At 42.6% G+C, this 16,120-nt stretch overlaps 2 protein-coding genes and 1 pseudogene across 6 annotated transcripts in view; 1 reads left to right on the top strand and 2 right to left on the bottom strand.

Moving 5' to 3' along the window:
• The first annotated feature begins 319 nt into the window (after positions 1-319).
• On the top strand, positions 320-3,078 carry Fancd2os (FANCD2 opposite strand). Its single transcript, XM_021264740.2, has 2 exons — positions 320-473; positions 2,457-3,078. Exons 1-2 carry the CDS (start codon positions 320-322, stop codon positions 2,999-3,001), a joined length of 699 nt encoding a protein of 232 aa, XP_021120399.1. The 3' UTR covers positions 3,002-3,078.
• Positions 3,079-4,325: 1,247 nt separating this feature from the next.
• Positions 4,326-16,120, bottom strand: part of Fancd2 (FA complementation group D2) — a 93,614-nt gene continuing 81,819 nt past the window's right edge. For all 5 annotated transcript variants that reach the window (XM_004835324.3, XM_087216970.1, XM_087216972.1 and 2 more), the window contains 5 exons: positions 15,833-15,907; positions 14,857-14,931; positions 13,206-13,352; positions 12,135-12,230; positions 4,326-4,838 (listed from right to left, as the gene is read on the bottom strand). In XM_004835324.3, the coding sequence (XP_004835381.2) occupies positions 4,764-4,838; positions 12,135-12,230; positions 13,206-13,352; positions 14,857-14,931; positions 15,833-15,907 (468 nt within the window). In that variant the 3' untranslated portion in view covers positions 4,326-4,763. The remainder of the gene's footprint in view (positions 4,839-12,134; positions 12,231-13,205; positions 13,353-14,856; positions 14,932-15,832; positions 15,908-16,120) is intronic.
• Positions 10,513-11,263, bottom strand: LOC106009538 (U3 small nucleolar RNA-associated protein NOL7 pseudogene; annotated as a pseudogene).

Below are 16,120 nucleotides of genomic sequence, written 5' to 3'. Positions count from 1 at the left end.
GGCTAATTTTAATACTAGTTCCAGTACTGGAACCCAGGGGTGGGGGTGGGGGTGTGTCTGTCCTTGCGATACGATCACGGCACAAAGGTATGGTGGATGGGGAGAGAACTGAGTGGTGGGATCCAAAGCAGCCATCTTGAAGCTTCATCCTGGGGGTCTTCAGGACGGGTGGGGGGAGGCCACAGTCCCATCGCCCCAGTGGGGCCTCGCTCTCGCCCCCGTGTGGCCAGGTCGCAAAGGCGGTTGCCAGGCACCCAGATAGAAAAGTTGCGGAAGCAGCTCTGGATTGCGGGGAGTTCACCAGGTGAGCCCCACCTGGATGCTGGGCCCGGCCCGGGCTCCCGCCAGCTCCTCCGCTAGGCCAGAGCGAGAGACCTGGACCAGGCCGCTGTCCATGTGCGCCAGCCCCTCGGGTCTGCTTACGGTTCACAAGGACCTTAGCTGGATTCTGGCGCTGCTGTCCCCTCTCCCAGGTGGGAAATCAAGGGACGGGAGGAAGTCTGACGGGGAAGTCTTTTTAGTCAGAACCAGGTGTCCCCTGTCTGGAAGCTATTAGCGCTCCAGGAACAGAGTGCCAGAGTTCAACCTCCTGGAATGGATGAGGTGCTGGGGATGGCACAGTACCACTAACCCCGGCATGAAGGGATGGGAAGATCTGGGTCAAAAGCCACTCATTCTATGTTGGTTCAAGAAACTAAATAGGCTAGACTTACTTATTTGACAGTACCGAGGATTGAACTCAGGGTATCACAAAGTTGCCCAGGCTGGGCTCAAACTGATCCTCCTGCCTCAGCCTCCCACCTGAGTAGCTGAGATTACAAGTATGCACCACCACACCCAGTTTGGCTGGAGCAATTTAATGAGAACCTGTCTCAAAATTTTAAGAGCTGGGGGTGTATCTCAGTGATAGCTTGCCTAGCATGCATGAGGCCCCAATACCACACACCAGAAAGATTAAACAAAAACTAACAAACTATGATGGCAGTTAGTGGATGAGATCATTTGATCTTAGGCAAAAGGCCGAGAAGTGATGCTGGATGAGATCAGATCCATGGTACACAGTAGTTTATAGCAGTGAGAAGGACAGAGAAATAGACTTGGCCAGGAAATAAAGGGAACTGCTTTAACAAATAGGCAGGCCGGGTGCGGTGGCATACACCTGTAATCCCAGTACCTGGGTGACTGAGGCAGGAAGATGCCTCCAGGTTCAAGGCCAGCCTGCAATACATAGCAAGTTCAAGGCCAGCCTGAACTACATAGTGAGACCCTATCTCAAAAAACAACAAAAAAAGGGATATTAGGGAGATCTGACTGTGATATCTGTCACCCCATTGATCACCAGGGTTGATTCAGCTGATATGGCTGGCTAGGCAGCCAGAGGGGCGGGGCGGGGGGGGAGAGGAAGGAAAGAGGAAGAAAAGGAAAGGCTCTCGATTTAGCTCAGTGGTTCCGGCGCCTGCCTTGCAAACTCAAGGTCCCGAGTTCAATCTCCAGTACTGAAAGAAAGAAAGACGATAGAAAGACAGACAAAGACCCACACCTAGGATAAAAACAAAAGTTGTGTGTGATGGTGGGGATCAAACCTAGGGCCTTGGGAATGCTACACAAGCGTTGTCTCTGAGCTGCACTCCTATGCCAGCAGTTCTAAATACTGGCCTGTGGAAAAGCCTCCCCTCCCCACCTGGTGGCAACTCCTCTGAGGTGTACCTAAGTCCTTCAGGGCTCAGCTAGTACTACTCTCTTGTAAGACAAAACAAAACACAAAAGCAGGCACAGGGGCTTTTAGGACCAAGGAGATTGCCTCCACAATGAAGAAAAGGAATGCAAGGTACTTAGAAGAAACAGTAGTTCTCAAGCTGTAGGATGCAGCAAATCCCCTGGAAGGTTGGTTTATGCAGATTCTGGGCCCTCAGAATTTCTTATTTGTAGGTGTAAGGTCCAAGAATCTGCATTTCTACCAAGTTCCCGAGTGGCACTGAAGCTGCTAGCCTAGGGATCATACTTTGAGAACTAGTGATGTAAGGCGCATGGCGCTAGAGTCACATATTTGGAAGAGGTGCATTTCGGAGCTTCTCATCTCAAATAATGTCTCATTAAGAAGTCCCAGCAACCTCCACCACCTCACAAGCATGGACTGTCATTAGCAGTCATCAACCCAGCACATGCACAATACTGGGATACTCCTACTCATCTTTGTAATAGGTTAAAACCTCCCTTGAGAGGCCTGTGGAAAGGTTTAAAAAACTTTTTGCACACACTGCAATTGCCACATTCAATATGTTACCATCCCCTATTGTTCTTTATCAAATTACTAATACCCTATCACCTACTGGAATCTACTCATGGGAACAGCAAAATTTAAGTCAATACTGAGACAGAGCTGTAAATGTGCACAGACATGTAGGTCCTCAACAAAAGCATGCCAGGGAAACGCCATGTCTGATTCCTCTCTTTAGGACTCTCAATGGCGGGATACCAGCTCTGGTCACCGTGGACTCCACTGGATGAGAGCTTCCAATGGCTGCGGCACACAACACCCACCCCTTCCTCTAAGCACCCCTTCAGGGCCTCCCCGTGCTTCCCACACACCCCCTCTGACCTGGAAGTTCAGCTGTGTTTTCAAGAGGTCACCCTAGTCCTCGAGAGCCCACTCCTGGAAACTGGAGTGAGTCCCAAGCTACCCTGTCACACATTGGGGCTCCAAACCATGCTCCACAAGAAAGGACTGGTCAGAAAGCCTCAGCCCATTCGCCTCAGTGGAGTGGATTCTGTCTTCAGCAGGGTCATCACAGCTCAGCCACCGAAGTGGACTGGGACCTTCAGGGTTTCTGAGAAGTCAGCCTTCTGCAAAATCATTAGCAGGGAACATCAGTGGCCCACTGGACTCAAGGAGCCTCAGATTCAGATGACAGTGACGATGTGCAAACAGATGCTGCGCTCCATGCTCTTGCTGTATGCAACCTACAAGAAGTGCACCTTTGCCTTGCAGCACTCCAGGTAGAGTCCTACTGCACCCCAACTCCTCACCCCTGCTCTGAGACATAACATGAACCTGTCCACATAAACCAAGGTGACGCTGCCCTCGCTATTTTACTTTTCTGTCCAGGAGTGACAACAGAGGAGCCTCCTTCCTATTCTCTCCAAGAAGAGGGCTGTGATAAGAGTGAGGGAGAACACTTCCACTGCACAGCTGAACAACTACTGACAGAGTCAAACTAGTACTGACTTGTACATGTGATGAAAACCATTAAACCATATAAATCAATGAGTCTAGTATGAACTTATTTAGACACCAAAGACATTGAATTGGGAATCAAAGAGGTTGTCAAAAAAAGAGATGTATATTTCTTTGGTCTCTTTTTTTTTTTTTAGACAAGGCGTCACTTTGTGGTTCAGGCTGGCCTCAAACTCATGGCAATCCTCCTGCCTCAGCCTCCCAAGTTCTGGGAATGCAGGTGTGCACCACCAAGAATATGAGGCCTTATATTAACAAATACTGAAACATTACACCCTGGCAAGAAAAAACTTGGTAGCAGCAACTAAAAATGGCCTGGCAGAAGACAGGAGAACAGTCTATTTTAGCTGCAGTATACTCATAATGCTGAAATGAATGATTAATTTTGTAGCACTCTTGTGAGAAGATTATAAGCACAACTCAGAAGTGTGGAAATAAACATATAGGCTGGATGATCTCTTTTCTTCATTTGTCATATATTAATGACCAAAAAATTTAAAAGGCAAAATATTCCTCTTTGGGCACTAAAAAAAGTTCAAGTCATTCCTCCAAAAAACATCACAAAGATGTTCTCATCGTAAGTGAAAATGGTCCTCTGACAGCTTGTCTCTAGAGGTCCCCCAAAGCATCATACACTCATAAACAGGGAGTTTCCAAGGTAGCTGGATTAGGGTGTGAATGTGGATTAAGGGGTGGATACCGAAAGCCCCATTCTGGGTGTGGATGGCACCAAACAATAGGCTTGTAGCCTGGATGGAACACAAAGGGAGAGAGGGAAGGCAGGCTGCTGCTGCTGCTGCTCCTCAACACCTTCTGCCTGCCATGCCACCCTGCCTTGGAGCCAGCAGGCTATGGACTGAAACCGCTACCGTGAGTCAGATAAATCCTTCCTCCTTTTGAGTGTTAAGTATTTTGTCTTAGCAACAAGAAAAGTAAGATGGGTCCTTATAATAGAGATCATGATTTTGAGCAGTAGAGCTATCCTGGCACCAATCCCCATTGTTTCTTTGCATAAACTTCAGTTCAATTCCACTGAAACCTCAAATAATGAGGGAAATCTTAAAACTGGAATAAGGTAGCTGAGGCAAAGCACAGAAAAAAACTTTATTTGTAAAACTGGTATAAGCCTAAATTTTAGAAAAAATAAGTTCCAGGGCTGGGGATTTAGCTCAGTGGTTCCGCCACCTGCCTTGCAAGTGCAGGTCATGCATGAGTTTGATCCCCGGTACCAAAAAAAAAAAATAAGTTCCAAAACTAACTTGCAAAGTGCAAAATCATAACAGAAGAGCTTACTCAGCATAGCACTGCTATGTTCAGCCAAACAACAAATACTGCTACCCTGGAATCCCGAGCCAGGGATTCTGGTAGTGTTACACAAATCTGTGAAATCCAGAAGTTAATTAATAATCCCTCTTAAAGCATAAACAGGCTGCCTCTAGCAGAAAGGGAAACAGCACTTATCAAATCCTGAACATAAATGAGGTGGAGGGTGGTGAATATGCACAGGGCATGACAGCTTCTCTGGGATCTAATCTAAGCTGTCATCACTTTCATCACTTTGTTGATCCTGTTCTGTGTCACTTGCTTCATCTTCTTCATCATCCTAAGGGGCAAAAGACAGACAAATTAGTTAGGCCACTTCTCTAGGGTCCCCCATGGACAGTAATTTAGCTCCCACAAACGTAGAAGCAATTTTATTATTAAAACCAAGGATCTATGTTTCATTTGTTTTTGGAGACAGGATCTCACTATGTAACCCATGCTGGCCTTAACTGAAACAATGCTCCCACTCATATAAAAACAAGAACAGTGGGCCAGGGATTTAGCTCAGTGGTGCCATGCCTGCCTTGGAAGCGCAAGGTCCAGAGTTTGATCCCTGGTACTGAAAAAAAAAATTAAAATAAAAACAAGAATAAACAACAAAAAAGAAAACAAAACAAAAACAAAAAGAAATGTCCACTTCAGGGCATGTTACTGCCCTGTTAAGAGTGGCCAGACAGAGCCCAGATCTATGTTGATTAATCCCAGCAAGCCAGCTTTAGATTTACAGTGGGGTAGAGGATAATCCCAGCAAGCCTGCACCTTTAGATCCAATGAAGTTCAGGCTGATTTCAGGCTGTGAGGCTGGAACCCCATTTGTTCATCCTGAAATGGGCCTCCTGCCAGCTTGAACTCTGCTCCTTGACCTCCTGCTGACGTGAACTCAGTTCCACCTCACCCTGACACTGAGAACCGCTAGATGGAGCTGCTGAGTTCCAAGCTCAGTTGGTCTCTCTCCAAGATGGCTACTGGCCAATCACTTTCTCCTGAGGGATGTCTGAACACAAATAACTGACCAGCCACTGCTGTCTGCTGTGTCCACTGTTATGTTCCACTGGTGCATTTCTCCATGGAGCCCTCTGTGATCATCAGTAGTTCTCATGCATCTGCATGTTCAGGGAGAAAGCGCCGCTTGCCATCTCCTTCTTCTGCACTGAGATCTCCCTCTTCGGTCCCCCATGGGCTTCAATTCTTGCTTCAGATCCTTGCTGGGTCCTGGGGACCCACTTCCTTTCTTCTTCTCTTCCTCACGTTGCTATACTCCAGTGTATGGACACCAAATCTCAGAAAGTCTGTTTCTCTGCTGTTCATCACTATAACATCTTCCTGGAAGTCTGATGCTGAAGGTCTGGGGAGTGCTGTTGATAATTTTCAGATGGTTTATAGCTAAAGCTTGGAAACAACCCAAGTGCCAATCAACTGGAGACTGGATAAAGATGTGTATTTTTATAAAATGGAGTACTACTCAGCCATAAAGAATGAAAAACTAGAGACATTAATAGCTAAATGGATGCATATTGAGGCCATCCTCTTAAGTGAAATAGAACACACACGTGTAAATACTGAATAGTTTCTCTGTGAGAAACTGAAAGTGTAATTAAGGATTAAAATGATTAAAACAAATAATGGATAATTTGAAATACGAAGAAAAGGTTCAAAGGGGTAGGGGCGGCAGGAGGGGAAGGGGAGAGACCAGGTTACCGGCTGGAATCTGGAAAGAATCCATATATGGATTGTGTTTAAAACTATAGAAAGAGATGTAGATAGACTAGGCTGGAGCTCATCAGTGGGTTGGGAAGGAAGAGTCACTGAGATCAAAGGAGAGAAGGGTGTGTTTCCAGAAGAAGCACATACAACTATGTACCGTACACAGTACTCAATAGTATGACAAATGACTGTTACTGTTTTAGGTACTCATCATAACATGCTGTGTTTTTCATCCTTTAGAGCATAATCCCACTTATATAAAAGAGTTTAATGTAAAACAGTGTGCTGCTATGCCAATGGTAGCCTTATGTATCTCATGTTTAACTGCGTATTTGAATAATATCAAGGGGCTATCACAGATGATTGACTTTTTCCTTCTCAGTTTGCACTTAGAAGTTGGCACTCTGTGTGGTACTTTGCAATACTCATGGATGAAAGTGCCTAATAACTTATTTCTCAGATTATATTTCCATCACGTGTCACATGACTATATTGAAATTTAAATCAAAAAAAAATATTTTGGCCTATGTGGAGTCTACTAATTAGAATATTTTCCTCCGGACCACTATTTCTCCAATATTAGTTTTGAAAATCTTTCTAAAACAAATCACATCTTCTGATGTCTTGTTAATGCTTGAGATGTTTTTTTTAAATTATATGGAAAAATGTTTAAGTACTTTTCAGTTTTGCTTTGGTTGGGTTCTATCATATTTGACTATTATTATAGTTTTTTTTCCCTTGCATTGTTTTTCTTTGAATAATTTTAATTTTTGTATATGTGTGTGTTTAGCGAATGATAATAAAGTTATACATTAAAAATAATAATAATAATAATAATAATAATTTTCAGACAGTGTTAGAAGGGCAGAATGGCCATCCACAAAGTCGGATATGGAAGAGTGCCGAGGGTCTGCCTGCACACTGGAGATCTAAAGAATCTAGCTGAAAGTCTGGAGCTCACTGCAATGTCCCATGCAAGTCCATATCAAGAGGCAGATTGGTCTGCAATGGACTCTCCCAATTCTTCTTGACATCATTAATTCTAAGCCAACACCATGAACAGAGGTCACCTTGATACTGACTCATACCATACTACAAGTAAACCAAATCTGTGTGATTTTTAAATAAACCATGGCCCTCCAGTTCTTCTGCATAAATGTGACATAGTAAGAAAGCCACAGTATCATTCAGTATAAAATGAAATAGTTATTGAAAGTAGTGGTATATATGAAAAGAAATCCATCATAAATTGTTGGTTTCCAACTCAGGCATGGGAGGTTTGCTTAGCAGAAAGAACCAAGTTGAAAGAATATGGTTTGCCTCAAATTCTTCATGAGAGTAGTGGTGCATGCTTATAACCCAAGCTACTCAGGAGGCTAAGCCAGGAGGATCAAAAGTTCCAGGTGTGCCTGGGGAACTTGGCAAGACCTCATCTCAAAAAAACAAAAGGGGCTACCGATAGAGTCAGTGGTAGAGTGCTTGCCTACCATGTGCATGGCCCTGGGTTCAATACTCAACACTGCCAAAAAACCAAAACCCAAAAATTCCTTAGGAGAATGAGATAGAAGTACATTATGCAAAAAAAAAAAAAAAAAAAAAGGAGCCATACAAATAAAAGTTTTCACACTAAACGGTCTTCTGCATCAGCATCAAACTGCATCAGAAACAGGCTCCACACCAGGGACTTTTTTATGTGGACCTCTGGGTATCCCAAACCACCCAAATAGTAGAGATATCGTATAAACATGCACATTTTTATTTAGCTTTCTTTAAATCTCCAAACACATCTCCTCACCACAGTAAGGAATAAGGACCTCTACTATTCTTATTTTTCTGTGGCAGCTTCTGAGTCTAGGCTTTGACTTTGACCAACTGTTCTCATATTTGTATTTTCGTATGTTTAGATGATTGAATTCATCTTCTGAACACCCAGAATACTCTGACCTCTTCTCCCTTCTGGAGGACTGCAGATATGAGTTCATGGAAAACTGGAAGAGAATATTCATTTTTTTCTTTTTCTTTGTTTTTGGTGCTGGGGATTGAATCCAGGTTCTTTTTTTTTTTTTAATTTCTGATAAGAATTTATTTGTGGCATTTTCTATTTGTTTTCTTGTATCTTTTTTGCCCCTCATTTTCTCTATTTAGTCTTCTATTGTGTTTGATTTTTAATTGTGAATTATTTTGAATCCCTTGTTACCTCTGCGTATTTTTAAGATATTTTATGATTTCAGTTAAGATTACATTTAACAATCTGAATTTATAACAATGTAGTTTAAGTGATATGTATTTAAGTTTGATATAATGTATAAAATTTCTGCTCCAATACAGCCCCAGACCCCCTTTTATGTTGTTGACAAAGATTATGGGTCAAATAACACGGACTGTAATATTTTTATGCATTTACTTTTTAAATCAAGTAGGAATCGAAAAGTGGATTATTAAACTGATAACATAATTACTGGCTTTTAAATTTGCTTCAGTGTTTACCTCTACGGGAGGTCTGCATTCATCATACAGATTTCCCAGTGACTGTTGGGTGTCCTTCCATTTCAACTTGATGTATTCTCACTGTCTTTGCTTGCACCAAACATCTACTCTTAATAAACTCGAGCTTTTCTAAATTGTGAGACTGTCTTAATTTCTCGCTCACTTTAAGTTTTTCTGGGTATAGAATTCTCAATTGACAGTTTTTTTGTTGGTGTTGTTCAGCACTTTAAATACGACATCCCACTTTCTTTGGCTTCTATAGTTTCTTATGAGAAATTGAATGTTAATTAATGATCCTGTTGAGGATTCTTGTGTACCATGAGTCATTTCTTTCTCGTGCTTTCAAGACTTTCTTTTCTGTGTCTTCCAACTGATTATAATGTGTCTTCGTGATGGTCTCTGGTATTTTTCTACCTGAAGTTTGTTATGCTTCTTGAATCTGTGAATTCATGTATTTCATCAAAGTTTGGAAGCTTTGACCAATATTGCTGCAAATATTCTATCAGCAGATAGAATATTTCTCATTGTTTTATTCTGAGACTCCTGTAATGCATACATTGATCTACCTGATTGTGTCTTACGTATCTCTTAGGATCTGTTCACCTTTCTTTACTCCTTTTTCTTTCTCCTGACTGGTAATCTTAGTTTTGAACATTTCTAGCTTATTTTACATTTCACCCATTGTACTTTTTGTCTCCAGAATTTCTAGTTGACTCTTTTAATAACTTCTCTTTACTGATATTCTCATTTTTCATTCTTCATTGCTTGATTTCCTTTAGTTCTTTGTTCATATATTTCTCTTGTTCTTTTTTTTTTTTTCGGTACCAGGGATCAAACTCAGGACCTTGCGCTTGCGAGGCAGGCCCCAGAACCACTGAGCTAAATCCCTGGCCCATTTTTTTGTCTTTTTTTTTGGTACCAGAGATCAAACTTGGGTCCTTGCGCTTAGGAGCAGGCGGCGAAACTACTGAGCTAAATCCCCGGCCCATTTCTCTTGTTCTTTAAGTCTAGCTAAGAATGTTGTTTAAAGTACTTGTGTAGTAAATCAAAACATTTGCTCTTCCTCACAATGGCTTCTTTCAATTTACTGTACCCCTTTAAAAAGCGCTACTTTAGGGTTTCTTTGTAAGCCTTGAACTTATTTTCATGAAAACCGAGTATTCAAATACTGTAATATTATAACTGGAAATTCATTCTCTCCCTCAGATTTTTGTAGGATTTTTTTCTTGATTGTGAATACAGAAATATGTTTAGTGGATTTTCCAGGCAATATTTTGCAGACTGCCTTCTTCGTTATGTGTGGTCACCAGTATTTCTGTTCCCTAGCCTATATTTTGGCAGATATTTCCACTGATGCTAGGAGTATGCTGAAGATGCCTTTTTTTTTTGATTCTGCAATCACTTGGTTGCTGTTATTCTTTGTCCATTTTCTCAAGATTCTGACAAATTGACTTTGGCAGGTTTTATTTGTTTTTTGTTTTGTTTTGTTTTTGGTACCAGGGATTGAACTCGGGACCTTGCGCTTGTGAGGCAGGTGCCAGAACCACTGAGCTAAATCCCTGGCCCTTATTTGTTTTTTAAAGCTTCAATGGGGAGGCAAGAGTTTGGAGCTGCCCACGCCATCATTTTATTGCTGTCCAAGTCACTAAAATTCTTCTGAAGAGTAACTTGATAGTGATTTTTAATGAAGTTTCAGTACAGCAAAAGTCAAAACCAATTATTTTTCAATTGAACACCAATTCTGGGCAGTAGGAACAGCTGAAATTATTTAATTTTCTTTGCACAAGTCACCTTCCAAATCAAGTGACTTTGTCTTTATTTCTCAAAATAGGAAAGTAAGGGTCTGGGAGTTTTTATACATAAGAGATAATCAGTGATTTAACTTTTAGTATTTTTTATCCTTAGTATTTATTACCATTGCTATCATCTCATTCTTTTATTTTTCCATGTACTTGAATTTACTGTTCAGAGGTTTTCATCCTTCTGACCATCCATCGCCTTTTAAACTGCTTGGGATTTTGTTTTCTCTGGATTCCCCAAGCATTATTTAAAAACTGGGCTGCAGCCTTTTTCACTGTTGACCTCTTGTTGTCAAGAGACAGGAACTAATTACAGCAGTTCTGTTGGTTCCTAGACCGCACAAAGAATCACAGATGAAGGCTTTAGCTGCTTGCTGCCTTGAATCCCTCAGATCCTGGTCCTTCACCCTTAGAGCAAGGACCTTTTTGTACTTTAACTTTCTTGGGAGTCATTTCCTTCTTCACATTCTTCACTTTTCTTTTGTAAATTCACTTCTTTCAACTTTCCTGGTGATTTCTTTATGTCAGTCTATGAAGCTATAGTTAACTGTTCTAGAATAGTGTCTGGAAAGAGTTTTCTTTTCTTCCGGTTTGACGAACAGCTCCTCTAGTCTCTTCCTCTTCTCCTTCAGGAAGTCTCGAGCACTCGCCACTCTTCTCTGGCTTCCACCTGGGCACTGGCGAAAGTCAGCTCCTCCGGAGGCTCTTCCTCAACTCATCCTCCTCTCCTTCCTCCTGAATCCAGGTTAAGCCTGCTAAGCATATCCTCTACCACTGAGCTTATAGCCCTATCCCCCCTTCAATGGCATAACATGCCCCAGCTTCAGATACTCGATTCTTTTTTTTTTTTTTTAACTGCAGCAAAGTTTTATTAAAGAAGAGAAATAGGCTCTGTGGAATGAATTTGGGCCAAGTAAAAGTAGGAAAGAAGTACACCCTACAGTGTGAGGGTGGGTCAACAAGCAAAAGAAAACACAGTGACCTTTTTTTCATTTTGGTTTTTGAGACAAAGTCTTACTACATAGTTCAGGCTGGCTTTGAACTCAAGATAGACAATTCTAAGATTATATAATTGTTTTGGGGGAGCTCTCAAAGATTAATAAAATCCAAGAAGCTTTTCTGATGGGAATGGAAGCTGGGTGTGGTGGGCTTCTGCCATAGTTGGAAGCGTGGTAATCCTAGCACTTGGGAGGCCGAGGCATAAGGATATAAGTTCAAGGCCAGACTGAGCTATATAATGAGTTTAAGGCTGGCCTCAACTACATAGTGAGACCTGGTCTCAAACGACCAACCAAGAATAAGACAATATGGTAACTAAAGGGAATGGAGGCAGAAATAGAAGTATTTGATGATAAATATAAGCAGGGAGCTGAGTATGGTGGCACATGCCAGTAATCCCAACTACTTGGGAGTCTGAAATAGGAGGGTCACAAGTTTGAGGCCAATCTGGGCAACTTAGAGACTCAGCAAGACCATGTCTCAAAATAAGTATCAAAAAGGGCTGGGGATGTAGGTCAGTGCAAAGGCCCTGGGTTCCATCCCTAGTGCAGCCCTTGGGGTCAAACTCTGGTATCCTCGCCAGATACCTTGGTAGCGTTGCTCTGGGAAACATGGGATGTCATGCCGTCCTCACTCTCTTCTGCTGTGCTCCCCTGGGAATCCTGGGACACAATCTCTTCACCCTAAACGCCAAAGAACCAGACAAAGGTGGGTCATAATGCTTACACTCTGGGTCTCAGGGCACAAAGCATGAGTTTATAGGCAATATAAATATGGACACCAACATGTGACCCAGCATCAAAGAAGGGATGTTCAACCTCTGGCCTCAGATCCCTGTCTCTGATACAGTAGTAAGTTCCACAAAAGGTACAACTTTGTTTTTTAGTATCACACTAGATTTTACAAGGCCAGAATATACTGATGAGTCAGTTAAAGGTGAATATGGATCTAAAATTGACCCCCAACCTTGAGGCAAGTAAGCCCCACAAACTACACAAAGGAGGCAGAGGCTGAAAACTGGGTCAGCAGAGTGGCTCAAGAACACCAGCTCTGCTCAATGTCTGGCTGGACTCAAACCCGGCTCCTCTTCCACACTGAACGGTCTTATGGAGGGTGTCCTCTGAACTTCAGTTTTTTCAAGGAAACAACAGAATCTACTTCCTAAAGTTGATGTGAAGAAAGGAAGCTACTTCTCTGAGTTCTGTTATTTTCACATATAACCAATTCTAAAACTCAGACACTGTAAATATGAATGACAAGTGAAAAATTCTGGAACTGGAAAGCAGTAGAAAAGCAACACAAGGTTTCAGTCAATTAGATAAATGAAAGACCCTACCAATGTTCATGTGTTAAAATCAACCAGAAAGTAATTTCAGAAATAAGAGTGCTGTAGGAAAAAAATCCAAAATAACCAAAAGAAAATGTGTCCACATACTAAAGTGTTATGAATCTGCCCTCAGTAGGGTTGCCTCCTCAGCCCTTATTTACATCAATGGCAGGTTTAGGCTCCTCTGCTGCCTGGGATGAGGAATGTAGCTTGTGAAGGTCCATCAAAATAGTCTTAATGAGCGAGCAGGGCTTAGGCTACCTAAGTTTCTTAATTGTCTTTTGATACTCTCAGGATGAAGGAGATTGCCACTGGCAGTCTCAAGGTTTACCTGCAAGTCCCGGTTTTTGAGGTTGCCTAGCCAGAAAGCCTCTCTGCAATTGTTGAGGACAAGCATTGCCTTGACTCTGCAAACCAGCAGCTCCAGTGTCTTTTTGAGCAACGGCACATGTTTGGTGAGTCTTGTGTCCTGGTGAATCTACATGGAAATTAATATATCCACTGTATCTGGGTTTATCAGCATGCTCTCACCTTTTCTATTCCTTACACCTTCAACACTGAGTAAGAGCTTCCACCCTGTCAATGGGCCCAGAGACAAGGTCCATCAAAAAGCAGCAGTTTGGCAGAGTACTCCAAACACAGTGGCAGCTAAAACATTAAAAGTAAGGAAGACATAACACCAACACTTTTAGGTTCTTCTTTTCAACTTCTTACTGACATATCATCAATGCATTTACCTAAAATACACTTGAGCCTATATTATACTGATATTAAACAACAGAAAGTTGTTTAGCTGAGCCCTTAAAACTCCACTGTTTGGGGCCAGGGATTTAGCTCAGTGGTTCTGGCACCTGCCTCGCAAGCCCAAGGTCCCGAGTTCAATCCCCAGTACCAAAAACAACAACAACAACAACAACAACAAAAAACGCCACTGTTTGGCATTTTCTTCCTTTCTTTTCTTTTTTGAGACAGGGTCTCTTTGTGTGGTTTAGGCTCACCTTGAACTCACTATGTAGCCAAGGCTGGCCTTGAACTCACAGCGATCCTCTCACCTAAGCCTCCCAAGCTCTGGAATTACAGGCGTGCACCACCTAGCTTGGCTGTTTGGCACTTTTGAAATTTAAAACCTGGAGAGGAAGTGAGTAACAGGAACTGGTGAAAGAATTATTTGGTTTGCTGGTGGCTACAGAACTCTAGGGGTTCTGTGTTCCTTCAGATGTAAGGACTGATTCACCAACTAGTGAGAGGGCATTCAAGTGGAAGCCCTTTAACACTGAACCATTCCCACAGGAGACAGATATATTACTTGACAACAAGTGGTGCAGATGAAAAACTCTAAGAGAGCTGCTTTAGAAACACTTCTTGTCTCTGCAGTCACCAGCTACATTACTATTTCTCCCAACTAGAGTACTCTGTAGCAGTAATACATTTAGCATCATTGTATATTCATCATTCAAGAAGCAGCCAGGAGGGCCGGGGATTTAGCTCAGTGGTTTTGCCGCCTGCTGCACAAGCACAAGGACCCGAGTTCAATCCCTAGTACCAAACAAAAAAAAAAGAAGAAGCCAGGAAATAGAACTATGACATTTGAGTCCAATTTCAGATACAGAATTTCTCATTCTAGTAACTACTCAGTCTCAACTAGCAACTTAGGCTTTTCTTCTCTTTTCTTTCTTTTTTCTTTGGTGGTAATGAGGACTAAACTCAGGGCCTTGCACTTGGTAGGGAAAAGCACTACCACTCCACCTCATAATCCTCCTACCTCAGCCTCTTGAGTAGCTTGAATTTCAGGTGTGTCACCATACCTTGCCAAGGCTTTGACTGCACTGAATAAACTGCCCCTGCACACAGTCCCCTGCACAAAGGCTTGGAAGTGGGGTGGACACCCCCCCTCCCCAGCAGGTGCAAACTAAGGTCTACTTCCTCTTACCTTAGACGAGACTGGGTGAGTTTGGGGTGGTATGGCCGTAGGCCCCTCTCACCTTAGAATGCCCACAGAGATGATGAAGCAGCCTCGTGTTCAACTGGAAGGTCTCCAGCAGGCTCAGAACATCTTCCTAAAACCAACAAAATTCATAAGTGGAGAATGATATGTTTTAATTACATTTTAGATGCAAAACATCTTTGCAATCAAAAAAGGCAAAGGTGTGGGTTCCAGTCTGTGTGGATAATCATCTTTTTTTTTTTGTACCAGGAATCGAACTCGGGTCCTTGCACTTGCGCAGCAGGTGGCGAAACCACTGAGCTAAGTCCCCAGCCCTACATAATCATCTTAATCTGACCCTCAACAGGAGCACTGGCTCTCACTCTCCAGCCTCCAGCTTCTATCCCTGTGTCAATCTGCGAGTTGCAAGACGTACATTATAGTTTGAAGTAGATTATCATGTCTCAGCTTTCCCATCTGCAAATTAGGATAAAATACCACTTCTCTCTCTTTCAGGGTTATAAGGGACTGACCAAATATTATGGGTATTTTTCAAAGTCAACTTGCAAAATATGTATAAGAAATCATCTTCATTTCTATCCTTACTTCACAACTATAGCCCTAGGTGTCACCTGGCTTAAAAAAAAATCCTAAGACTATTCAGTAAAACAACCAAGTTTTATGACACAAATGAGGTCTATTTTCATTATTGGTTCCTAAGAGTAGACATAGGGTAGCCCAGAACAAGCACATGATATGCTGACATGCAAAGTCCTGGGAGTACAGCAGCACAATGAATCAAGCTAAAGGGGACTCCTTAGACCAGGAGTACAAGTAGAGGGCTGGGTTTGAACAGAGTGGACCTGAGGCATGCAGCCTACTGTGGAACAGTCAGTCCTATTAGACATGTCAGGCTATACCTCAAGTGGTGTCAAACAGAACTGTGGCTCAGAACATGGGCAGAGGGGCTGTTCCCACCCTCAGCCCCACCCCGAGTCCTGAGCAACTCTTCAGAGCATACTCTCAGCTCTTACCCGGTGTTTTCTAAAACTGAAGTCCAGGAGTGGCATACATTGCTTCAGAAACACTTCCACAAAGAGACGTCCATACTGAAGAAAAAAGACACACCAGTGACTCCAGCTGGAAGCTTCACTTGAAAAGCCCCGGCCAGCGACAGCACAGCATCAACTAGCTCAAGAGGCTTATGTTTTTATTTTTATACATAAAAAACAAATTTGAGCTGGGCATGGTGGCACACACCTGTGATTCTAGCACTCAGAAGGCTGAGACAGAAGGAGTGCTGTGAGTTCAAGGCCAACCTG

The sequence above is a fragment of the Heterocephalus glaber genome, unplaced genomic scaffold, assembly GCF_053883595.1.
Source record: "Heterocephalus glaber isolate CG9 unplaced genomic scaffold, H.glaber_assembly_v1.0 deba00000122, whole genome shotgun sequence".
Classification (NCBI taxonomy): domain Eukaryota; kingdom Metazoa; phylum Chordata; class Mammalia; order Rodentia; family Bathyergidae; genus Heterocephalus; species Heterocephalus glaber.
The sequence above is the reverse complement of the archived record's forward strand: the minus strand, read 5'-3'. Positions and strand labels throughout refer to the sequence as shown.